Here is a 26433-nt window from a genome sequence, read left to right on the forward strand (position 1 = left end):
CACGCTGTTCCTTGGTCCACTCTTCCTTCTACCATGCTGCTCTTCCTTCTACCATGCTGCTGTTTCTTGGTCCCCTCTTCCTTCTACAACGCTGTTCCTTGGTCCACTCTTCCTTCTACCACGCTGTTCCTTGGTCCACTCTTCCTTCTACCATGCTGCTGTTCCTTGGTCCACTCTTCCTTCTACCATGCTGCTGTTCCTTGGTCCCCTCTTCCTTCTACCATGCTGTTCCTTGGTCCACTCTTCCTTCTACCACGCTGTTCCTTGGTCCACTCTTCCTTCAACCACGCTGTTCCTTGGTCCACTCTTCCTTCGCTGTTCCTTGGTCCACTCTTCCTTCTACCATGCTGTTCCTTGGTCCACTCTTCCTTCTACCATGCTGCTGTTCCTTGGTCCACTCTTCCTTCTACCATGCTGCTGTTCCTTGGTCCACTCTTCCTTCTACCACGCTGTTCCTTGGTCCACTCTTCCTTCTACCATGCTGTTCCTTGGTCCCCTCTTCCTTCTACCATGCTGTTCCTTGGTCCCCTCTTCCTTCTACCATGCTGTTCCTTGGTCCACTCTTCCTTCTACAACGCTGTTCCTTGGTCCACTCTTCCTTCTACCATGCTGTGTTCCTTGGTCCACTCTTCCTTCTACCATGCTGCTGTTCCTTGGTCCACTTCCTTCTACCACGCTGTTCCTTGGTCCACTCTTCCTTCTACCATGCTGCTCCTTGGTCCACTCTTCCTTCTACCATGCTGCTGTTCTTTGGTCCACTCTTCCTTCTACCACGCTGTTCCTTGGTCCACTCTTCCTTCTACCATGCTGCTGTTCCTTGGTCCACTCTTCCTTCTACCATGCTGCTGTTCCTTGGTCCACTCTTCCTTCTACCATGCTGCTGTTCCTTGGTCCACCCTTCCTTCTACCACGCTGTTCCTTGGTCCACTCTTCCTTCTACCATGCTGCTGTTCATTGGTCCACTCTTCCTTCTAAACGCTGTTCCTTGGTCCACTCTTCCTTCTACCATGCTGCTGTTCCTTGGTCCCCTCTTCCTTCTACCATGCTGCTGTTCCTTTGTCCACTCTTCCTTCTACCATGCTGCTGTTCCTTGTCCACTCTTCCTTCTACCATGCTGTTCCTTGGTCCACTTCCTTCTACCATGCTGCTGTTCCTTGGTCCACCCTTCCTTCTACCATGCTGCTGTTCCTTGGTCCACTCTTCCTTCTACCACACTGTTCCTTGGTCCACTCTTCCTTCTACCATGCTGCTGTTCCTTGGTCCACTCTTCCTTCTACCACGCTGTTCCTTGGTCCACTCTTCCTTCTACCATGCTGCTGTTCCTTGGTCCACTCTTCCTTCTACCATGCTGCTGTTCCTTGGTCCACCTTCCTTCTACCACGCTGTTCCTTGGTTCACTCTTCCTTCTACCACGCTGTTCCTTGGTCCACTCTTCCTTCTACCACGCTGTTCCTTGGTCCACTCTTCCATCTACAACGCTGTTCCTTGGTCCACTCTTCCTTCTACCATGCTGCTGTTCCTTGGTCCACTCTTCCTTCTACCATGCTGTTCCTTGGTCCACTCTTCCTTCTACCATGCTGCTGTTCCTTGGTCCACTCTTCCTTCTACCATGCTGTTGTTCCTTGGTCCACTCTTCCTTCTACCATGCTGCTGTTCCTTGGTCCACTTTCCTTCTACTACGCTGTTCCTTGGTCCACTCTTCCTTCTACCATGCTGCTGTTCATTGGTCCACTCTTCCTTCTACCATGCTGTTCCTTGGTCCACTCTTCCTTCTACCATGCTGCTGTTCCTTGGTCCACCTTCCTTCTACCATGCTGCTGTTCCTTGGTCCACTCTTCCTTCTACTACGCTGTTCCTTGGTCCACTCTTCCTTCTACCATGCTGCTGTTTCTTGGTCCACTCTTCCTTCTACCATGCTGTTCCTTGGTCCCATCTTCCTTCTGGTTCCTTGTCCACTCTTCCTTCTACCACGCTGTTCCTGGTCCACTTTCCTTCTAGTTCCTTGGTCCAATTCCTTCTAATGCTGCTGTTCCTTGGTCCACTCTTCCTTCTACCACGTTGTTCCTTGGTCCACTCTTCCTTCTACCACGTTTCTAGTCCACTCTTCCTTCTACCACGCTGTTCCTTGGTCCACATTCTCTGGTTCCTTGAGGCTTCCTTCTACCACGCTGTTCCTAGTTCTTCCTTCTAATGTTCCTTAACATTTCCTCTGGTTCCTTGAGGCTTCCTGAGTTCTAGTTCTTCCTTCTACCACGCTGTTCCTAACCATTTCCTTCTGGTGCTGTTGAGGCCCTCTTCTGAGTTCTAGTTCCTTCTACCATGTAAATTCCTTGGTCCATTTCCTTCTGGTTCCTTGGTCCACTCTTCCTTCCACCACGTTCCTTGGTCCACTCTTCCTTCTACCATTGCTGTTCCTTGGTCCACTGTTGAGGTTCCTGGTCCAGTCTTCCTTCTACCATGTTCCTGTCCACTCTTCCTTCTAATGTAAATAACCTTCTACCATGCTGCTGTTCCTTGGTCCACTCTTCCTTCTACCACGAGTTCCTTGTCCCCTCTTCTTCTACTAATGTTCCTAACCCCTCTTCCTTCTGCTGCTGTTCCTTGGTCCCCTCTTCCTTCTACCATGCTGCTGTTCCTTGGTCCACTCACTCTTCCTTCTACCATGCTGCTGTTCCTTGGTCCACTGTCCTGACCATGCTCTGTTCCTTGGTCCACTCTTCCTTCTACCATGCTGTTCCTTGTCCAAATAACATTGTTCTGGTCCCCTCTTCCTTGACCACGCTGTTCCTGGTCCAGTTCTTCTACCACGTTCCTTGGTCTCTTCCTTCTAACATTCTGTTCCTGGTCCACTCTTCCTTGATGGCTCCTTGAGTTCTTCCTTCTACCATGCTGTTCCTTGTCCATCTTCCTTCTACCATGCTGCTGTTCCTTGGTCCACTCTTCCTTCTACAACGCTGTTCCTAGTCCACTCCTTCTACCATGCTGTTCCTTGGTCCACTCTTCCTTCTGCTGTTCCTTGGTCCACTCTTCCTTCTACCATGCTGCTGTTCCTCCACTCTTCCTTCTACCATGCTGTGTTCCTTGGTCCACCCTTCCTTCTACCATGTTCCTAACATTTCCTTCTACCACGCTGTTCCTTGGTCCACTCTTCCTTCTACCACGCTGTTCCTTGGTCCACTCTTCCTTCTACAACGCTGTTCCTTGGTCCACTCTTCCTTCTACCATGGCTGTTCCTTGGTCCACTCTTCCTTCTACCATGCTGTTCCTTGGTCCACTAATGCTGCTGTTCCTTGGTCCACTCTTCCTTCTACCATGCTGTTGTTCCTTGGCCACTCTTCCTTCTACCATGCTGCTGTTCCTAGTTTCCTTCTAATGTACGCTGTTCCTTGGTCCACTCTTCCTTCTACTGCTGTTGTTCATTGGTCCACTCTTCCTTCTACCATGCTGTTCTTGTCCACTCTTCCTTCTAATGTAAATGTTCCTTCCACCCTTCCTTCTACCATGCTGCTGTTCCTGACTCTTCCTTCTACTACGCTGTTCCTTGGTCCACTCTTCCTTCTACCATGCTGCTGTTCCTTGGTCCACTCTTCCTTTTACCATGCTGTTCCTTGGTCCCATCTTCCTTCTACAACGCTGTTCCTTGGTCCACTCTTCCTTCTGGTTTGTTCCTTGGTCCACTCTTCCTTCTACCACGCTTTCCTTGTCCACTCTTCCTTCTAATGCTGCTGTTCCTTGGTCCACTTTCCTTCTACCACGCTGTTCCTTGGTCCACTCAATTCTACCACGCTGTTCCTGGTCCACTCTTCCTTCTACCACGACATCCACTCTACCTTCACGCTGTTCCTGGTCCACTTTCAATCTACCACGCTGTTCCTTGGTCCACTCTTCCTTCTACTGTTCTTGGTCCACTCTTCCTCTACCACGCTGTTCCTTGGTCCACTCTTCCTTCTACCAAGCTGCTGTTCCTTCCACTCTTCCTTCTACCACGCTGTTCCTTGGTCCACTCTTCCTTCTACCATGCTGCTGTTCCTTGGTCCCTCTTCCTTCTACCACGCTGTTCCTTGGTCCACTCTTCCTTCTACCATGCTGCTGTTCCTTGGTCCACTCTTCCTTCTACCACGCTGTTCCTTGGTCCACTCTTCCTTCCACCACGCTCCTTGGTCCACTCTTCCCTTCTACCATGCTGCTGTTCCTTGACTCTTCCTTCTACCACGCTGTTCCTTGGTCCTCTTCCTTTACCATGCTGCTGTTCCTTGGTCCATTTCCTTCTACCATGCTGCTGTTCCTTGGTCCACTCTTCCTTCTACATGCTGTTTCCTTGGTCCATTGATTCCTTCTACCACGCTGTTCCTTGGTCCCCTCTTCCTTCTACCACGCTGTTCCTTGGTCCCTCTTCCTTCTACCATGCTGCTGTTCCTTGGTCCCCTCTTCCTTCTACCATGCTGCTGTTCCTTGGTCCACTCTTCCTTCTACCATGCTGCTGTTCCTTGGTCCACTCTTCCTTCTACCATGCTGCTGTTCCTTGGTCCACTCTTCCTTCTACCATGCTGTTCCTTGGTCCACTCTTCCTTCTACCATGTAACCACGCTGTTCCTTGGTCCACTCTTCCTTCTACCACGCTGTTCCTGGTCCACTCTTCCTTCTACCATGCTGCTGTTTTGGTCCACTACCCTTCTACCATGCTGCTGTTCCTTTCCAACCATGCTGTTCCTTGGTCCACTCTTCCTTCTACCATGCTGCTGTTCCTTGGTCCACTTTCCTTCTACAACGCTGTTCCTTGGTCCACTCTTCCTTCTACCATGCTGAGCATTGCCACTCTTCCTTCTACCACGCTGTTCCTTGGTCCACTCTTCCTTCTACCATGCTGTTCCTTGGTCCACCCTTCCTTCTACAAGCTGCGCCTTGGTCCACTCTTCCTTCTACAAACGAGAGCCTTTACACCTCCAGGCTGTGTAAGGGCTGTTTGACCAAGAAGGGGAGAGATGGAGTGCCGCATCAGATGACCTGGCCTCCACAATCACCCGACCTCAACCCAATTGAGATTATTTGGGATGAGTTGGACGCAGAGTGTAGGAAAAGCAGCCAACAAGTGGTCAGCATATCTGGCAACTCCTTCAAGACTTTTGGAAAAGCATTCCAGGTGACGCTGGTTGAGAGAATGCTGTCATCAAGGCAAAGGGTAGCTACTTTGAAAAATCTTAAATATAACATATATTTTGATTTGTTTAACAATTTGGTTTGGTTACTACCCTATTCCATATGTTATTTCATAGTTTTGATGTCTTCACTATTATTCTACAATGTAGAAAATAGTAAAAATAACGAAAAACCCTTGAAAGAGTAGGTGTGTCTGAACTGTTGACTGGTACTGAATGTGTAGCGTGGTGAAACCTTCACACAGTATGAGCGGGTGGAGGACATGCAGACCATCACTCATCATGATGAATCATGACACAACCAACCTTGGTGGTGTCAAGAGCATTCTGTAACAGGGCATTTATACAGAAATCTGTTTGAAAGGTTGGAATATCGTTCTGCACCTGGATCTACTAGGCCACATTTACATTTTAGTCATAAAACAGCAGTAGGGTAGCCTAGTGGTTAGAGTGTTGGGCTAGTAACCGAAAGGTTAACTCACCGTTCCTAGGCCGTCATTGAAAGTAAAAATGTGTTCTTAACTGACTTTCCTAGTTAAATTAAGTTTAAAAAATATATATAGCAGATGCTCTCGTCCAGAGTGACTTAGTCAGTACATTCAACTGAGTTTTGTAATTCAAAAGCAGTGAAAGGTGTGTTCAGTAAACTACATCATTTAAAGGCCAAATCCTAATTTGAGAAACACTCAAAGAAAGTGTTATAACTCACACATTGAAGTCAATTGGTTGTTGAGGCTCTGAGTTCTAGTTCCTGTCTAATGTAAATAACATTCTCTGGTTGTTGAGGCTCTGAGTTCTAGTTCCTGTCTAATGTAAATAACATTCTCTGGTTGTTGAGGCTCTGAGTTCTAGTTCCTGTCTAATGTAAATAACATTCTCTGGTTGTTGAGGCTCTGAGTTCTAGTTCCTGTCTAATGTAAATAACATTCTCTGGTTGTTGAGGCTCTGAGTTCTAGTTCCTGTCTAATGTAAATAACATTCTCTGGTTGTTGAGGCTCTGAGTTCTAGTTCCTGTCTAATGTAAATAACATTCTCTGGTTGCTGAGGCTCTGAGTTCTAGTTCCTGTCTAATGTAAATAACATTCTCTGGTTGTTGAGGCTCTGAGTTCAGTAAATCAGTTCCTATCTAATGTAAATAACATTCTCTGGTTGCTGAGGCTTTGAGTTCTAGTTCCTGTCTATTGTAAATAACATTCTCTGGTTGTTGAGGCTCTGAGTTATAGTTCCGGCCTAATGTAAATATCATTCTCTGGTTGTTGAGGCTCTGAGTTATAGTTCCGGCCTAATGTAAATATCATTCTCTGGTTGTTGAGGCTCTGAGTTGTAGTTCCTGTCTATTGTAAATAACATTCTCTGGTTGCTGAGGCTCTGAGTTCTAGTTCCTGTCTAATGTAAATAACATTCTCTGGTTGCTGAGGCTCTGAGTTCTAGTTCCTGTCTATTGTAAATAACATTCTCTGGTTGCTGAGGCTCTGAGTTCTAGTTCCTGTCTATTGTAAATAACATTCTCTGGTTGTTGAGGCTCTGAGTTCTAGTTCCGGCCTAATGTAAATATCATTCTCTTGTTTTCCCTCAATAGCGTTTGAGTTACCTGAAGGACATCTCTAACATTCAGGACTGGTTTTCAATCATCCTCTCTCTTCTCTTCATCATCGCCCTGTTCTTCAATGCTGAGGGGTCCTGGCACTGGCAGGCTGGGGCACTGGCCATAATCACGTCATGGGTTAACTTCCTCCTCTATCTCCAAAGGTAATTACTGTCCAAACAATGTAGCCCATCCGTCTCTGTCTAGAGAGATGAGAACGCGTGTTTACTGTCATTTAGAGATTGTTAATTTTCCGATGATTGTTAGTGCACAAATCAACAGTGTTGCTTGATTGATTGATTGACATTCCATGGTAACGCAAATACGCTAAGACTCATCAAAAACGAAAAGAATTGGTTTAACGAACCATACAACTCTATGCACAATAACAGCATACAGCGATGACATTAAACCTTGACTTTGTAAGAATCTCTTTTGGTTTATTTTTTGTGTTACTACCCTATTCCATATGTTATTTAATAGCTTTGATGTCTTCACTATTATTCTACAGTGTAAGTGAAGTGGAATTACAGCGATAAGGAAATGACAGCAACAGAGTTACATCATGCTTCCCTTATCTGTACTATACAGAAATACATCATTATGAATGTCATTCTCTTCACAGCCATTTATCCTGGATAGGTACAGAACAGTAGATGTGCCAAATGACAGCACATTTGGTTGGAGCTCATACTGGGAAATTCCTTCATCTTACAAAGTGGAAGGCCCTCTGAGCAGAGATACTCTTTTTTCCCATGCTGATTGTTTTGCGTAGGAGGAGCCACACTTGCAAAGCTACAGTATTCATTTATTGTGTCCCTCCCCCCAATTTGCACCTGGCTGGATGGAGTAGAGTGCGGGAAAATACTGAATTTTAAAAATGTATCGATATAACATACTGTAATAACATTGTGCAGGTTCCCACAAGACATTGTGTTTGTTTCACACACTACAAAGGGTAAAGAGTGTGAGAAAAGCGGGAGACAGACAGGCAGGCAGGGAGACAGACAGGCAGACAGGGAGACAGACAGGCAGACAGGGAGACAGGCAGACAGACAGGGAGACGGGCAGGGAGACAGACAGGCAGACAGGCAGACAGGCAGGGAGACAGGCACACAGGCAGGTTATTGGTGGTACTTTTAAACAGCTGGCCCAGGGAGGAGGAAGACAGAGTGAAGGCACACAGGCAGGTTATTGGTGGTACTTTTAAACAGCTGGCCCAGGGAGGAGGAAGACAGAGTGAAGGCACACAGGCAGGTTATTGGTGGTACTTTTAAACAGCTGGCCCAGGGAGGAGGAAGACAGAGTGAAGGCACACAGGCAGGTTATTGGTGGTACTTTTAAACAGCTGGCCCAGGGAGGAGGAAGACAGAGTGAAGGCACACAGGCAGGTTATTGGTGGTACTTTTAAACAGCTGGCCCAGGGAGGAGGAAGACAGAGTGAAGGCACACAGGCAGGTTATTGGTGGTACTTTTAAACAGCTGGCCCAGGGAGGAGGAAGACAGAGTGAAGGCACACAGGCAGGTTATTGGTGGTACTTTTAAACAGCTGGCCCAGGGAGGAGGAAGACAGAGTGAAGGCACACAGGCAGGTTATTGGTGGTACTTTTAAACAGCAGGCCCAGGGAGGAGGAAGACAGAGTGAAGGCACACAGGCAGGTTATTGGTGGTACTTTTAAACAGCTGGCCCAGGGAGGAGACAGAAGACAGAGTGAAGGCACACAGGCAGGTTATTGGTGGTACTTTTAAACAGCTGGCCCAGGGAGGAGGAAGACAGAGTGAAGGCACACAGGCAGGTTATTGGTGGTACTTTTAAACAGCTGGCCCAGGGAGGAGGAAGACAGAGTGAAGGCACACAGGCAGGTTATTGGTGGTACTTTTAAACAGCTGGCCCAGGGAGGAGGAAGACAGAGTGAAGGCACACAGGCAGGTTATTGGTGGTACTTTTAAACAGCAGGCCCAGGGAGGAGGAAGACAGAGTGAAGGCACACAGGCAGGTTATTGGTGGTACTTTTAAACAGCTGGCCCAGGGAGGAGGAAGACAGAGTGAAGGCACACAGGCAGGTTATTGGTGGTACTTTTAAACAGCTGGCCCAGGGAGGAGGAAGACAGAGTGAAGGCACACAGGCAGGTTATTGGTGGTACTTTTAAACAGCTGGCCCAGGGAGGAGGAAGACAGAGTGAAGGCACACAGGCAGGTTATTGGTGGTACTTTTAAACAGCTGGCCCAGGGAGGAGGAAGACAGAGTGAAGGCACACAGGCAGGTTATTGGTGGTACTTTTAAACAGCTGGCCCAGGGAGGAGGAAGACAGAGTGAAGGCACACAGGCAGGTTATTGGTGGTACTTTTAAACAGCTGGCCCAGGGAGGAGGAAGACAGAGTGAAGGCACACAGGCAGGTTATTGGTGGTACTTTTAAACAGCTGGCCCAGGGAGGAGGAAGACAGAGTGAAGGCACACAGGCAGGTTATTGGTGGTACTTTTAAACAGCTGGCCCAGGGAGGAGGAAGACAGAGTGAAGGCACACAGGCAGGTTATTGGTGGTACTTTTAAACAGCAGGCCCAGGGAGGAGGAAGACAGAGTGAAGGCACACAGGCAGGTTATTGGTGGTACTTTTAAACAGCTGGCCCAGGGAGGAGGAAGACAGAGTGAAGGCACACAGGCAGGTTATTGGTGGTACTTTTAAACAGCTGGCCCAGGGAGGAGGAAGACAGAGTGAAGGCACACAGGCAGGTTATTGGTGGTACTTTTAAACAGCTGGCCCAGGGAGGAGGAAGACAGAGTGAAGGCACACAGGCAGGTTATTGGTGGTACTTTTAAACAGCTGGCCCAGGGAGGAGGAAGACAGAGTGAAGGCACACAGGCAGGTTATTGGTGGTACTTTTAAACAGCTGGCCCAGGGAGGAGGAAGACAGAGTGAAGGCACACAGGCAGGTTATTGGTGGTACTTTTAAACAGCTGGCCCAGGGAGGAGGAAGACAGAGTGAAGGCACACAGGCAGGTTATTGGTGGTACTTTTAAACAGCTGGCCCAGGGAGGAGGAAGACAGAGTGAAGGCACACAGGCAGGTTATTGGTGGTACTTTTAAACAGCAGGCCCAGGGAGGAGGAAGACAGAGTGAAGGCACACAGGCAGGTTATTGGTGGTACTTTTAAACAGCTGGCCCAGGGAGGAGGAAGACAGAGTGAAGGCACACAGGCAGGTTATTGGTGGTACTTTTAAACAGCTGGCCCAGGGAGGAGGAAGACAGAGTGAAGGCACACAGGCAGGTTATTGGTGGTACTTTTAAACAGCAGGCCCAGGGAGGAGGAAGACAGAGTGAAGGCACACAGGCAGGTTATTGGTGGTACTTTTAAACAGCAGGCCCAGGGAGGAGGAAGACAGAGTGAAGGCACACAGGCAGGTTATTGGTGGTACTTTTAAACAGCTGGCCCAGGGAGGAGGAAGACAGAGTGAAGGCACACAGGCAGGTTATTGGTGGTACTTTTAAACAGCTGGCCCAGGGAGGAGGAAGACAGAGTGAAGGCACACAGGCAGGTTATTGGTGGTACTTTTAAACAGCTGGCCCAGGGAGGAGGAAGACAGAGTGAAGGCACACAGGCAGGTTATTGGTGGTACTTTTAAACAGCTGGCCCAGGGAGGAGGAAGACAGAGTGAAGGCACACAGGCAGGTTATTGGTGGTACTTTTAAACAGCTGGCCCAGGGAGGAGGAAGACAGAGTGAAGGCACACAGGCAGGTTATTGGTGGTACTTTTAAACAGCTGGCCCAGGGAGGAGGAAGACAGAGTGAAGGCACACAGGCAGGTTATTGGTGGTACTTTTAAACAGCTGGCCCAGGGAGGAGGAAGACAGAGTGAAGGCACACAGGCAGGTTATTGGTGGTACTTTTAAACAGCTGGCCCAGGGAGGAGGAAGACAGAGTGAAGGCACACAGGCAGGTTATTGGTGGTACTTTTAAACAGCAGGCCCAGGGAGGAGGAAGACAGAGTGAAGGCACACAGGCAGGTTATTGGTGGTACTTTTAAACAGCTGGCCCAGGGAGGAGGAAGACAGAGTGAAGGCACACAGGCAGGTTATTGGTGGTACTTTTAAACAGCTGGCCCAGGGAGGAGGAAGACAGAGTGAAGGCACACAGGCAGGTTATTGGTGGTACTTTTAAACAGCAGGCCCAGGGAGGAGGAAGACAGAGTGAAGGCACACAGGCAGGTTATTGGTGGTACTTTTAAACAGCAGGCCCAGGGAGGAGGAAGACAGAGTGAAGGCACACAGGCAGGTTATTGGTGGTACTTTTAAACAGCAGGCCCAGGGAGGAGGAAGACAGAGTGAAGGCACACAGGCAGGTTATTGGTGGTACTTTTAAACAGCAGGCCCAGGGAGGAGGAAGACAGAGTGAAGGCAAACAGCAAACATTTGTGTTACATTTTTACTTGTTTTCACCTACACACACACCCCGAAATATAGACTCTTAGCTTTCATTGGACACTCAATTTGATAGGGTCAAATTAACTTCACATGTTGGTACTCATGGGTCCACGTCGGTCCTCATGGGTCCACGTCGGTCCTCATGGGTCCGCGTCGGTCCTCATGGGTCCGCGTCGGTACTCATGGGTCCACGTCGGTCCTCATGGGTCCGCGTCGGTACTCATGGGTCCGCGTCGGTACTCATGGGTCCACGTCGGTCCTCATGGGTCCACGTCGGTACTCATGGGTCCACGTCGGTCCTCATGGGTCCACGTCGGTCCTCATGGGTCCACGTCGGTCCTCATGGGTCCACGTCGGTACTCATGGGTCCACGTCGGTACTCATGGGTCCTCATGGGTCCACGTCGGTACTCATGGGTCCACGTCGGTCCTCATGGGTCCACGTCGGTACTCATGGGTCCTCATGGGTCCACGTCGGTACTCATGGGTCCACGTCGGTACTCATGGGTCCACGTCGGTCCTCATGGGTCCACGTCGGTACTCATGGGTCCACATCGGTACTCATGGGTCCACGTCGGTACTCATGGGTCCACGTCAGTACTCATGGGCACTGTGTTTTCTCTTTCCAGGTTTGAGCACTTTGGGATCTACGTGGTGATGTTTCGGGAGATTGCAAGGACATTGTTTAAAATCCTACTGCTATTCTTCTTTCTGATGCTGGCCTTTGCCTTGGTCTTCTATGCCCTCATGCTGAACCAGGTGACAAGAGACATTAGAAATAGTGCTCCCATTTTAAACACGTTGTTTTGTATAAGTCCTACATTAGGTCATTTGTAATTTCCTCAAATCAATGAAGATATATGAGATGGAAAGGCGATGGAACTAAAATCTGTTTAAAGTCAAATCTAATCAAATCAAAACAAATGTTATTGGACACGTACACGTGGTTAGCAGATGTTAATGCAAATGTAGTGAAACGCTTGTGCTTCTAGTTCGGACAGTGCGGTAATATCTAACAAGTAATCTAACAATTCCCCAAAAACTACCTAATACACACAAATGTAAAGGGATGAATGAGTATTTCTAAAAAATATAAATATATATATATATGGTATATACATATGATATGAGTAATGTAAACATTATTTAAAGTGGCATTGTATAAAGTGATTAGTGGTCCATGTGTTAAAGTGGCCAGTGATTGGGTCTCAATGTAGGCAGCAGCCTCTCTGAGTTAGTGATGGCTGTTTAGCAGTCTGATGGCCTTGAGCTTTCCCTCCGTTCTGTTCTGTTCTGCCTAACTGTTTTTTTCCTTCTCACGTTTGTCTTTTTAGGAAGAGTTTGAGCGACTGGACTTGTCAGTGATCCAGATCTTTGTGATGATGGTCGGGGAACTGAATTACCAAAGCAATTTTCTGGACATGTACCAACACAACAAATTTCCATTTCCCTTCATCACTTTCTACATGTTGGTTATATTTATCATCTTCATGCCGATCCTGCTGATGAACATGATGGTAAGTCTCTCCATGATGACCCAGTATCTGGGGCTCCCGAGTGGTGTAGTGGTCTAAGGAGCCACTAAAGACACCCTGGTTCAAATCCAGGCTGTATGACAACCGGCCGTGATTGGGAGTCCATAGGGCGGCGCACAATTGGCCCAGCGTTGTAGGCCGTCGAATTTGTTTCCTAACCGACTTGCCTAGTTAAATAAAAAATTATTGATGTCCCGGCCTGCACCAAAAACCTCATCCAATTTATCTTTTTAGATACAACGTACTCCCTTCACAGAACTGCGCAAACTGGCTCTAACCGAAATAGAAAGAGGAGTGGGAGGCCCCGGTGCACAACTGAGCAAGAGGACAAGTACATTAGGGTGTCTAGTTTGAGAAACAGACGCCTCACAAGTGTTTAACTGTCATTAAATAGTGCCCTCAAAACACCAGCCTCAACGTCAACAGGCAACTTCAGGATTCTGGCCTTCTAGGCAGAGTTCCTCTGTCCAGCGTTTGTTGTTTTGCCCATCTTAATATTTTATTTTTGTTGGCCAGTCTGAGATATGGCTTTTTCTTTGCAACTCTGCATAAAAGGCCAGCATAGTGTGTGGTTAGAGGGGTCTGGTTAAATGCGGAAGACACATTTCAGTTGATTGCATTCAGTTGTACAACTGACTAGGTATCCCCCTACATGTAATATGTTATGTATAGTCAATGAGACCAGGCTGAATAATGATATGTCTGCATTGAATTTTGTCTTCATTTTGGCAGATTAATGAGTTAGACACCATTGATCTAAGGGATTAATCTCAACAGTTCGAAAGTGGCTCCCTCTCTGGTCTCTTTTCCTTAGATCATTCCTTGTCTCTTTATTGATGAATGGGAGGAGACATGGAGCGGAAACCGCTTTAGACTATTGAAAGACAAACCCACTTTTCGCAGGGGAAAGAGACTATGCGAGGTCAATGCTAATTGTCAATGGATAGCTGACAACCTATCAAAATATTGATGGTTCCTATTGGTGTCCCTTTGTGTGTACTACAGATTGGATTGGCTGTCGGTGACATCGCTGAGGTACAGAGAAGTGCCACTCTGAAGAGAATAGCCATGCAGGTTTGTAGCTGGATAACAATCAAGTCCACTTGATAAGATTTTTATAATTGCATGCTTATTTTAGGGTCTTTTGAGGAATTTTAGACATTTTGAATAGCTAATGGGTACTTGTTTTAGTGTCATTGTAAAGTTTGTTCTGATTGGGTCAACATCACTTCTTCTTCATATTGTACTAGTATACCAAAATATAGCTCAACCTTTCTCCAAATACTCAATATGACAAAATTCCTTGTGGATTTTGATGACTGAAGGCAATGATGTCTCTCTATGTCAGATTGAACTCCACACCAATCTGGAGGAGAAGATGCCATACTGGTTGTTGAAGAGAGTGGACCAGTCATCCATCACCATCTATCCCAACCGCAAGTGCTCCAAGGTAGGTATGGTGCCTGGCCCTGGATACGTAAATCATCTCATAGTAGGATTCAAATCTACAAGATGAAACTAATGCTCTAGTAGAAGAGTTCTCCTATTCAGAGACACTGTTTGAACGTAACCCAAGTGCTCAGAGTCGCATTCACTGGAGGGAAAACAACACCTAAATTGAAAGGTATAGTTATTGGTGACTGGTGTAGATTGATGTCTTCTCTTAGTCTTCTCTTAGAGTAGAGTTACAGGCTGTATCACTTAGAGTTAGAGGCTGTATCACATAGAGAACGGAGGATGATCACTGTAGATTATAACACTGAGTGTATACAACTACAAAACTACAAAACGTTCAAAAGCTGAGGCAACAAAAAAAATGACTTAATTAAAACATAAATAGCAGAATCACTTAGAGTTACAGGCTGTATCACTTAGAGTAGAGTTACAGGCTGTATCACTTAGAGTTACAGGCTGTATCACTTAGAGTAGAGTTACAGGCTGTATCACTTAGAGTTACAGGCTGTATCACTTAGAGTTACAGGCTGTATCACTTAGAGTAGAGTTACAGGCTGTATCACTTAGAGTTACAGGCTGTATCACTTAGAGTTACAGGCTGTATCACTTAGAGTTACAGGCTGTATCACTTAGAGTTACAGGCTGTATCACTTAGAGTTACAGGCTGTATCACTTAGGCTGTATCACTTAGAGTTACAGGCTCACTTAGTATCAGGCTGTATCACTTAGAGTTACAGGCTGTATCACTTAGAGTTACAGGCTGTATCAGGCAGGCTGTATCACTTAGAGTTACAGGCTGTATCACTTAGAGTAGAGTTACAGGCTGTATCACTTAGAGTTACAGGCTGTATCACTTAGAGTAGAGTTACAGGCTGTATCACTTAGAGTTACAGGCTGTATCACTTACAGGCTGTATCACTTAGAGTTACAGGCTGTATCACTTAGAGTTACAGGCTGTATCACTTAGAGTTACAGGCTGTATCACTTAGAGTTACAGGCTGTATCACTTAGAGTTACAGGCTGTATCACTTAGAGTTACAGGCTGTATCACTTAGAGTTACAGGCTGTATCACTTAGAGTAGAGTTACAGGCTGTATCACTTAGAGTAGAGTTACAGGCTGTATCACTTAGAGTAGAGTTACAGGCTGTATCACTTAGAGTAGAGTTACAGGCTGTATCACTTAGAGCAGAGTTACAGGCTAGCTGTATGTAGGTGTCTATTGACAGCATGTACAGTGTCTTCGGGAAAGAATTCAGAACTTTTAACTTTTTCCACAAGAACACCTGGGTGTCCTCCATCATTCTAAAATGGAAGACGTTTAGAACCACCAGGACACTTCCTAGAGCTGGCCGCCCGGCCAAACTGAGCTATCGGGGGAGAAGGACATTGGTCAGGGAGGTGACCAAGAACCAGATGGTCACTCTGACAGAGCTCTAGAGTTCCTCTGTGGAGATGGGTGAACCTTTTCAGAAGGACAACCATCTCTGCAGCACTCCAGGAATCAGGCCTTTATGGTAGAGTGGCCAGATGGAAGCCACTCCTCAGTAAAAGGCACATGACAGCACGCTTGGAATTTGTAAAAGGGCACCTAAAGAAACAAGATTCTCTGGTCTGATGAAACCAAAATTGAACTCTTTGGCCTGAATACCAACACATCAGCCAACAGCATATGTGGGAACTCCTTCAAGACTGTTGGAAAAGCATTTCTCATGAAGCTGGTTGTGAGAATACAAAGAGTGTGCAAAGCTGTCATCAAGGCAAAGGATGTCTACTTGAAGAATCTCAAATATATATTTTGATTTGTTTAACACTGTTTTTTGGTTACTTCATGATTCCATTTGTGTAATGTCATAGTTTTGACGTCTTCACTATTATTCTACAATGTGGAAAATAGTAAAAATAAATTTTAAAAATCATTCAATGAGTACGTGTGTCCAAACATTTGACTGGTATTGTATATTCAACATATATGATCTTCTTAGTTTCTCCATTATTATACCTAATAATTCAAGGGCTGTGCAGTATTCACTGGTAACCGCTTGGTCTCTATATACTGCAGTTCTGGAGTCAAGGAGAAGCCAACGAAGTGCGTACTCATCTATTGACCAACTCATCAACTTCAACCTCTGTCGAAGCCAAACTACGCAAACAGAAGCAAAGGTACGATCAGAAACGGTTGTTGTGTGGTGTGTGTAAAGGTGGGCTAGGGGTTGTATGGTGTGTGAGCAGCCTCTAGTGGTCTTCTTCAGTCTGTATGTTTCTATGTTATAGACTGAAGGCGATATCCAGTATTTATATTTATATGTTTTAGACTGAAGGAGATATCCTTTGTGTGTTTCTATGTTATAGACTAAAGGAGGTATCCTGTGTGTGTGTTTCTATGTTATAGACTAAAGGAGATAGAAATATAATTACTGGATATGTTCCTATACAGACTGAGGGAGATATCCAGTATATACGTTTCTATGTTAATAACTGAGGGAGATATCCAGTATTTATATTTCTATATAATCCCATACAGACTGAAGGAGATATCTAGTGTGTATATCTCTATATAATCCCATACAGACTGAAGGAGATATCCAGTATTTATATCTCTATATAATCCCATACAGACTGAAGGAGATATCCAGTGTATATATCTCTATATAATCCCATACAGACTGAAGGAGATATCCTGTATTTATATTTCTATGTTATAGACTGAAGGAGATATCCTGTATTTATATTTCTATGTTATAGACTGAAGGAGATATCCTGTGTGTATATTTATATGTTATTGACTGAAGGAGATATCCAGTATGTATATCTCTATATAATCCCATACAGACTGAAGGAGATATCTAGTGTGTATATCTCTATATAATCCCATACAGACTGAAGGAGATATCCAGTATTTATATTTCTATATAATCCCATACAGACTGAAGAAGATATCTAGTGTGTATATCTCTATATAATCCCATGCAGACTGAAGGGGATATCCAGTATTTATATCTCTATATAATCCCATACAGACTGAAGGAGATATCCAGTATTTATATCTCTATATAATCCCATACAGACTGAAGGAGATATCCAGTATTTATATACAGACTGAAGGAGATATCTCTATATAATCCCATGCAGACTGAAGGGGATATCCAGATTTATATCCTATATAATCCCATGTATATCCAGTTATATATAATCCCTGATACAGACTGAAGGAGATATCCAGTGTGTGTATCTCTATATAATCCCATACAGACTGAAGGAGATATCCAGTGTGTGTATCTCTATATAATCCCATACAGACTGAAGGAGATATCCAGTGTGTGTATCTCTATATAATCCCATACAGACTGAAGGAGATATCCAGTGTGTGTATCTCTATATAATCCCATACAGACTGAAGGAGATATCCAGTGTGTGTATCTCTATATAATCCCATACAGACTGAAGGAGATATCCAGTGTGTGTATCTCTATATAATCCCATACAGACTGAAGGAGATATCCAGTGTGTGTATCTCTATATAATCCCATACAGACTGAAGGAGATATCCAGTGTGCTGGAGAAGCAGCACGACCTGATGAAGCTGATGATCCAGAAGATGGAGATCACCTCGGAGGCAGACGAACATGACGGGCCCACAGAGGTCAAAGGTCACAGGCAGATGTCAAACTGGGGTCGAGCCAAATGCTCGAAGTGGATCCCGCTAATCAAGGCAATCAAGAACAAGAACGTTTGAGTGACCATCAACTATACAACAACTACACTACAACTACGATATTACCGCTATTAAGACATATTATTATATTATAGCACATTTAAAATACAGTAGATTGTCATCTGTTAAAAATACAATAATTGAACTGATTTTAAAATGTCTTGTAGGATAGAATGATTAGCATGAATGAGCTATCAGTAGGGATACTAGTTCTGATGCAATTTGATTGTTCAATTATCTCATTTATTATTCAGAATGTAATTAAGCCATTCTGTTGTCACTCTCTCTCTCTCTCTCTCTCTCTCTCTCTCTCTCTCTCTCTCTCTCTCTCTCTCTCTCAATTCAATTCTTTATTGGCATCATGTGTTAACTCAAAGCAAGTGAGGTAGACAACATACAAAGTGAATATATAAGGTGAAAAACAACAAAAATGAACAGTAAACATTACACATACAGAAGTTTCAAAACAGTAAAGACATTACAAATGTCATATTATATATATATATATATATATATATATATATATATATATATATATATATATATATATATATATATATATACAAATAGTTAAAGGACACAAGATAAAATAAATAAGCATAAATATGGGTTGTATTTACAATGGTGTTTGTTCTTCACTGGTTGCCCTTTCTCTCTCTCTCTCTCTCTCTCTCTCTCTCTCTCTCTCTCTCTCTCTCTCTCTCTCTCTCTCTCTCTCTCTCTCTCACTCTCACTCTCACTCACTCACTCTCTCCCTCATGGCAAATGCATGTAATAATGATTGCATAAGATTGAAATAGTGGGTGATTGCATGAGATTGAAATAACTTGAAATAGTGTGTGGTTGCATTTGAGTAACAAATTATTGGAGTTTGTGTGTATATTTTATATTTTTAACTCTTTTGAAACCTGCTGTAACTGAATGCTGTAATTTTGCATGGAACTAATAAAAAGTATCAAATCAAATACTCACACTGTATATCTGGCGAGAAATCACAATGGAACTCTTAGCCCCACTTTATCTGGATAGTCCCATCTGATGATATACAGATGGTGTGGATAGTCCCATCTGATGATATACAGATGGTCTGGATAGTCCCATCTGATGATATACAGATGGTCTGGATAGTCCCATCTGATGATATACAGATGGTCTGGATAGTCCCATCTGATGACCTACAGATGGTCTGGATAGTCCCATCTGATGATATACAGATGGTCTGGATAGTCCCATCTGATGATATACAGACGGTCTGGATAGACCCATCTGATGACCTACAGATGGTCTGGATAGTCCCATCTGATGACCTACAGATGGTCTGGATAGTCCCATCTGATGATATACAGATGGTCTGGATAGTCCCATCTGATGACCTACAGATGGTCTGGATAGTCCCATCTGATGATATACAGATGGTCTGGATAGTCCCATCTGATGATATACAGATGGTCTGGATAGTCCCATCTGATGATATACAGATGGTCTGGATAGTCCCATCTGATGATATACAGATGGTCTGGATAGTCCCATCTGATGATATACAGATGGTCTGGATAGTCCCATCTGATGATATACAGATGGTCTGGATAGTCCCATCTGATGATATACAGATGGTCTGGATAGTCCCATCTGATGATATACAGATGGTCTGGATAGTCCCATCTGATGATATACAGATGGTCTGGATAGTCCCATCTGATGACCTACAGATGGTCTGGATAGTCCCATCTGATGACCTACAGATGGTCTGGATAGTCCCTTCTGATGACCTACAGATGGTCTGGATAGTCCCATCTGATGATATACAGATGGTCTGGATAGTCCCATCTGATGATATACAGATGGTCTGGATAGTCCCATCTGTTGATATACAGATGGTCTGGATAGTCCCATCTGATGATATACAGATGGTCTGGATAGTCCCATCTGTTGATATACAGATGGTCTGGATAGTCCCATCTGATGACCTACAGATGGTCTGGATAGTCCCATCTGATGATATACAGATGGTCTGGATAGTCCCATCTGATGATATACAGATGGTCTGGATAGTCCCATCTGATGATATACAGATGGTCTGGATAGTCCCATCTGATGATATACAGATGGTCTGGATAGTCCCATCTGATGATATACAGATGGTCTGGATAGTCCCATCTGATGATATACAGATGGTCTGGATAGTCCCATCTGATGACCTACAGATGGTCTGGATAGTCCCATCTGATGATATACAGATGGTCTGGATAGTCCCATCTGATGATATACAGATGGTCTGGATAGTCCCATCTGATGATATACAGATGGTCTGGATAGTCCCATCTGATGATATACAGATGGTCTGGATAGTCCCATCTGATGATATACAGATGGTCTGGATAGACCCATCTGATGATATACAGATGGTCTGGATAGTCCCATCTGATGATATACAGATGGTCTGGATAGTCCCATCTGATGACCTACAGATGGTCTGGATAGTCCCATCTGATGATATACAGATGGTCTGGATAGTCCCATCTGATGATATACAGATGGTCTGGATAGTCCCATCTGATGATATACAGATGGTCTGGATAGTCCCTTCTGATGATATACAGATGGTCTGGATAGGCCCATCTGATGATATACAGATGGTGCCGGAATAGTCCCATCTGATGACCTACAGATGGTCTGGATAGTCCCATCTAATGATATACAGATGGTCTGGATAGTCCCATCTAATGATATACAGATGGTCTGGATTGTCCCATCTGATGATATACAGATGGTCTGGATAGTTGATGAGCCTTACAATATACTAGCCTGTTAGCTCATCGGGTTTAGAACAGGGCTGGGTAAGAGCCAGGGGGTGTGGGCTGGTGTAGTGAAAGGCTAGCCAGGGCTGGGTAAGAGCCAGGGGGTGTGGGCTGGTGTAGTGAAAGGCTAGCCAGGGCTGGGTAAGAGCTAGGGGGTGTGGGCTGGTGTAGTGAAAGACTAGCCAGGGCTGGGTAAGAGCCAGGGGGTGTGGGCTGGTGTAGTGAAAGGCTAGCCAGGGCTGGGTAAGAGCCAGGGGGTGTGGGCTGGTGTAGTGAAAGGCTAGCCTGTTAGCTCATCGGGTTTAGGACAGGGCTGGGTAAGAGCCAAGGGGTGTGTGGGCTGGTGTAGTGAAAGGCTAGCCAGGGCTGGGTAAGAGCCAGGGGGTGTGGGCTGGTGTAGTGAAAGGCTAGCCAGGGCTGGGCAAGAGCCAGGGGGTGTGGGCTGGTGTAGTGAAAGACTAGCCTGTTAGCTCATCGGGTTTAGGACAGGGCTGGGTAAGAGCCAGGGGGTTTGGGCTAGCCAGGGCTGGGTAAAAGAGGTGTGGTGATTAGCTGACTGATGCTCCATAAAGATCCCAGACAGATGTGGGCTCTTGTCTGAAAGAGTGTATATATTTTCTCTGTTTTCTTGTCCCCAAACCTAGCTTCCAAAGAAAGTGTTGAAAGTGGTTCTCTCAGCTGAGCGGTAGATCTTTATGCCCTGGGCTGTAAAACACACACTGTGGGAACAACAGCGTGCTTCTAGAACATTCTGACATCATAATGTTGTGGGAACAACAGCGTGCTTCTAGAACATTCTGACATCATAATGTTGTGGGAACAACAGCGTGCTTCTAGAACATTCTGACATCATAATGTTGTGGGAACAACAGCGTGCTTCTAGAACATTCTGACATCATAACGTTGTGGGAACAACAGCGTGCTTCTAGAACATTCTGACACCATAACGTTGTGGGAACAACAGCGTGCTTCTAGAACATTCTGACATCATAATGTTGTGGGAACAACAGCGTGCTTCTAGAACATTCTGACATCATAATGTTGTGGGAACAACAGTGTGCTTCTAGAACATTCTGACATCATAACGTTGTGGGAACAACAGCGTGCTTCTAGAACATTCTGACATCATAATGTTGTGGGAACAACAGCGTGCTTCTAGAACATTCTGACATCATAATGTTGTGGGAACAACAGCGTGCTTCTAGAACATTCTGACATCATAATGTTGTGGGAACAACAGCGTGCTTCTAGAACATTCTGACATCATAATGTTGTGGGAACAACAGCGTGCTTCTAGGACATTCTGACATCATGACTTTTAATGTTTGCGGCCCACGGATCCCAAATGGTGTCCTATTCCTGTAAACATTACCCAAAATCCCAGTTGAAGGATTCCCTCCGTTCTCAACTCCTCCTGATTCGAGGAACACTCAAACAGGAATTTGTGTGAAACCTGGACATTCTGGTAAAGGTGCAGTACATTGCCAGAAGGTCACTGTAAATTCCACAAAACCTGCCTTGCCCCTCTCCTAGTGTGCAATCTGATGAATCTGTACTAAGTGGTAGCATAACAGATAGCATAGTTAGCGACGGTGTCAGAAACATGTTCTAGCTCAAATGGATTAGCGAAATGTGCCAACACCAGGACAAAGTAGAACAGGAGATTTTTACATATCAAATATAATGGTCTGCTACTAGCAGCTGTTGTTTACCCTAAATATGGATTAAGTGTAACATCTTAAGTAACTTCTAAAATTGTTTAAAAGTCCCAACATCAAAAACAGATTAGTCATTGCACAATGTAAGTTAATAACTGTTAAACCATTTCATTCTCCATCAAAGAATAGCTTGGTCAAAGCGTACTAGCTCTTAAAGTTCACTATTAAACCATTTCAATCTGGTCTCAAATACAGGTTGACTCTGTTAAAAGGAGTCACAGATATCCTCCTCAGTGATTCCATTGGCGTTGTCCTGAATGGTACCCTATTCCCTATAGGGTACCCTATTTTTAGACGGGTCCACAGAGCTCTAGTCCAAAGTAATGCCCTATAAAGGGGAATAGGGTACCATTTGAGATGCGTGCGTACTCTCATAATGGCCACATGTTCACATCTTGTCACACACCATTCGTTCCGCTCTGCAGCTGTGGAACCACAGTGGTGACCATGGGAACCGAGAGTCGGTTGAGGAAGAAAACAGAAAATGGCCACCGCTGATGTCATAGCTTGAGCGTTGCACCTGTCCCCTCCGTCTATCAGGCACACCACTGAGTGGACTGGGGTTGTGTCACAAATGGCAATCTATACCGTTTACAACTACCCTACTACTCATAGGGCTCTGGTGAAAAGTAGTGCACTATATACTCATTTGATTGAGGTTAAAAAAAAAACTGAGTAACCATGTTGTTGGGCAAATGTTGATGGACAAACTATTAAAATGTCTCCTTCAAAACCACATGTATAACTGCTAAGCCTTAGGGTAATTATTCCCATAGCCAAAACAATACGCATGTACAGTATAGCCATTCATTACTCCAATAGTTTGGGACAATCTTTATATAGTACTTGAATGGTTTGGAACCCTTCCTACAATATAATATTATTCCCATAGCCAAAACAATAAGCATGTACAGTATAGCCATTCATTACTCCAATAGTTTGGGACAATCTTTATATAGTACTTGAATGGTTTGGAACCCTTCCTACAATATAATATTATTCCCATAGCCAAAACAATAAGCATGTACAGTATAGCCATTCATTACTCCAATAGTTTGGGACAATCTTTATATAGTACTTGAATGGTTTGGAACCCTTCCTACAATATAATATTATTCCCATAGCCAAAACAATAAGCATGTACAGTATAGCCATTCATTACTCCAATAGTTTGGGACAATCTTTATATAGTGCTCAAATAGTTTGGGAGCCTCATTAAATAGTACCCTAGGTTTCAAACCCTACATACAGTATATGGCGCACTAATGGTTGGGACCCTACCTACAGTATATAGTACTTGAATGGTTTGGGACCCTTCCTACAGTATATAGTACTTGAATGGTTTGGAACCCTTCCTACAGTAAATAGTACTCTAATGGTTTGGAACCCTCCCTACAGTAAATAGTACACTAATGGTTTGGGACCCTGCCTACAGTATATTGTACTCTAATGGTTTGTTATCCTACTTATATAGTACTCTAATGGTTTGGGACCCTCCCTACAGTATATAGTACTCTAATGGTTTGGGACACTACCTACTGTACATGGTCCTCACATGATTTGTTAACCTACTTATATAGTACTCTAATGGTTTGGGACAATACCTACTGTACATAGTCCTCACATGATTTGTTAACCTACTTATATAGTACTCTAAGGGTTTGGGACACTACCTACTGTACATAGTCCTCACATGATTTGTTAACCTACTTATATAGTACTCTAAGGGTTTGGGACACTACCTACTGTACATAGTCCTCACATGATTTGTTAACCTACTTATATAGTACTCTAATGGTTTGGGACACTACCTACTGTACATAGTCCTCACATGATTTGTTAACCTACTTATATAGTACTCTAATGGTTTGGGACACTACCTACTGTACATAGTCCTCACATGATTTGTTAACCTACTTATATAGTACTCTAAGGGTTTGGGACCCTACCTTCCTATATAATACTCTACTGGTTTGGGACCCTACTTACATTATATAGTACTCTAATGGTTTGGGACCCTACCTTCCTATATAATACTCTAATGGTTTCGGACCCTACTTACATTATATAGTACTCTAATGGTTTGGGACCCTACCTTCCTATATAATACTCTACTGGTTTGGGACCCTACTTATATTATATAGTACTCTAATGGTAATGGTTTCGAACCCTACTTACATTATATAGTACTCTAATGGTTTGGGACCCTACTTATATTATATAGTACTCTAATGGTTTGAGACCCTACTTATATTATATAGTACTCTAATGGTTTGGGACCCTACTTACATTATATAGTACTCTAATGGTTTGGGACCCTACCTTCCTATATAATACTCTAATGGTTTGGGACCCTACTTACATTATATAGTACTCTAATGGTAATGGTTTGGAACCCTACTTACATTATATAGTACTCTAATGGTTTGAGACACTACTTACATTATATAGTACTCTAATGGTTTGGGACCCTACTTACATTATATAGTACTCTAATGCTTTGAGACCCTACTTACATTATATAGTACTCTAATGGTTTGAGACCCTACTTACATTATATAGTACTCTAATGGTTTGGGACCCTACTTACATTATATAGTACTCTAATGCTTTGAGACCCTACTTATGTGATATAGTACTCAAATGGGTTGAGACCCTACCTTCCTATATAATACTCTAATGGGTCATGACCATCTGACCATCTGATCATTTATCACTCCAGTGTTAATCTGCAAAATTGTAATTATTCGCCTACCTCCTCATGCCTTTTGCACACAATGTATATAGACTCTCTTTTTTTCTACTGTGTTATTGACTTGTTAATTGTTTACTCCATGTGTAACTCTGTGTTTACATTTACATTACATTTAAGTCATTTAGCAGACGCTCTTATCCAGAGCGACTTACAAATTGGTGCATTCACCTTATGACATCCAGTGGAACAGCCACTTTACAATAGTGCATCTAAATCTTTTAAGGGGGGTGAGAAGGATTACTTTATCCTATCCTAGGTATTCCTTAAAGAGGTGGGGTTTCAGGTGTCTCCGGAAGGTGGTGATTGACTCCGCTGTCCTGGCGTCGTGAGGGAGTTTTTTCCACCATTGGGGGGCCAGAGCAGCGAACAGTTTTGACTGGGCTGAGCGGGAACTGTACTTCCTCAGTGGTAGGGAGGCGAGCAGGCCAGAGGTGGATGAACGCAGTGCCCTTGTTTGGGTGTAGGGCCTGATCAGAGCCTGGAGGTACTGAGGTGCCGTTCCCCTCACAGCTCCGTAGGCAAGCACCATGGTCTTGTAGCGGATGCGAGCTTCAACTGGAAGCCAGTGGAGAGAGCGGAGGAGCGGGGTGACGTGAGAGAACTTGGGAAGGTTGAACACCAGACGGGCTGCGGCGTTCTGGATGAGTTGTAGGGGTTTAATGGCACAGGCAGGGAGCCCAGCCAACAGTGAGTTGCAGTAATCCAGACGGGAGATGACAAGTGCCTGGATTAGGACCTGCGCCGCTTCCTGTGTGAGGCAGGGTCGTACTCTGCGGATGTTGTAGAGCATGAACCTACAGGAACGGGCCACCGCCTTGATGTTAGTTGAGAACGACAGGGTGTTGTACAGGATCACGCCAAGGTTCTTAGCGCTCTGGGAGGAGGACACAATGGAGTTGTCAACCATGATGGCAAGATCATGGAACGGGCAGTCCTTCCCCGGGAGGAAGAGCAGCTCCGTCTTGCCGAGGTTCAGCTTGAGGTGGTGATCCGTCATCCACACTGATATGTCTGCCAGACATGCAGAGATGCGATTCGCCACCTGGTCATCAGAAGGGGGAAAGGAGAAGATTAATTGTGTGTCATCTGCATAGCAATGATAGGAGAGACCATGTGAGGTTATGACAGAGCCAAGTGACTTGGTGTATAGCGAGAATAGGAGAGGGCCTAGAACAGAGCCCTGGGGGACACCAGTGGTGAGAGCGCGTGGTGAGGAGACAGATTCTCGCCATGCCACCTGGTAGGAGCGACCTGTCAGGTAGGACGCAATCCAGCGTGGGCCGCGCCGGAGATGC

General features: G+C 44.7%; 1 protein-coding gene across 2 annotated transcripts in view; it reads left to right on the plus strand.

The window, feature by feature from the left end:
- Nucleotides 1-18203, plus strand: part of LOC118375720 (transient receptor potential cation channel subfamily A member 1-like) — a 115980-nt gene extending 97777 nt beyond the window's left edge. For both annotated transcript variants that reach the window (XM_052498886.1, XM_052498889.1), the window contains exons 22-28: nucleotides 6736-6905; nucleotides 11794-11923; nucleotides 12499-12681; nucleotides 13705-13773; nucleotides 14048-14149; nucleotides 16215-16315; nucleotides 17687-18203. In XM_052498886.1, coding sequence (XP_052354846.1) covers nucleotides 6736-6905; nucleotides 11794-11923; nucleotides 12499-12681; nucleotides 13705-13773; nucleotides 14048-14149; nucleotides 16215-16315; nucleotides 17687-17888 — 957 coding nt within the window. In that variant the 3' untranslated portion in view covers nucleotides 17889-18203. The remainder of the gene's footprint in view (nucleotides 1-6735; nucleotides 6906-11793; nucleotides 11924-12498; nucleotides 12682-13704; nucleotides 13774-14047; nucleotides 14150-16214; nucleotides 16316-17686) is intronic.
- The last annotated feature ends 8230 nt before the right edge of the window (nucleotides 18204-26433 follow it).

This window comes from Oncorhynchus keta, chromosome 4 (genome assembly GCF_023373465.1).
Source record: "Oncorhynchus keta strain PuntledgeMale-10-30-2019 chromosome 4, Oket_V2, whole genome shotgun sequence".
NCBI classification, from domain to species: Eukaryota; Metazoa; Chordata; class Actinopteri; order Salmoniformes; family Salmonidae; genus Oncorhynchus; species Oncorhynchus keta.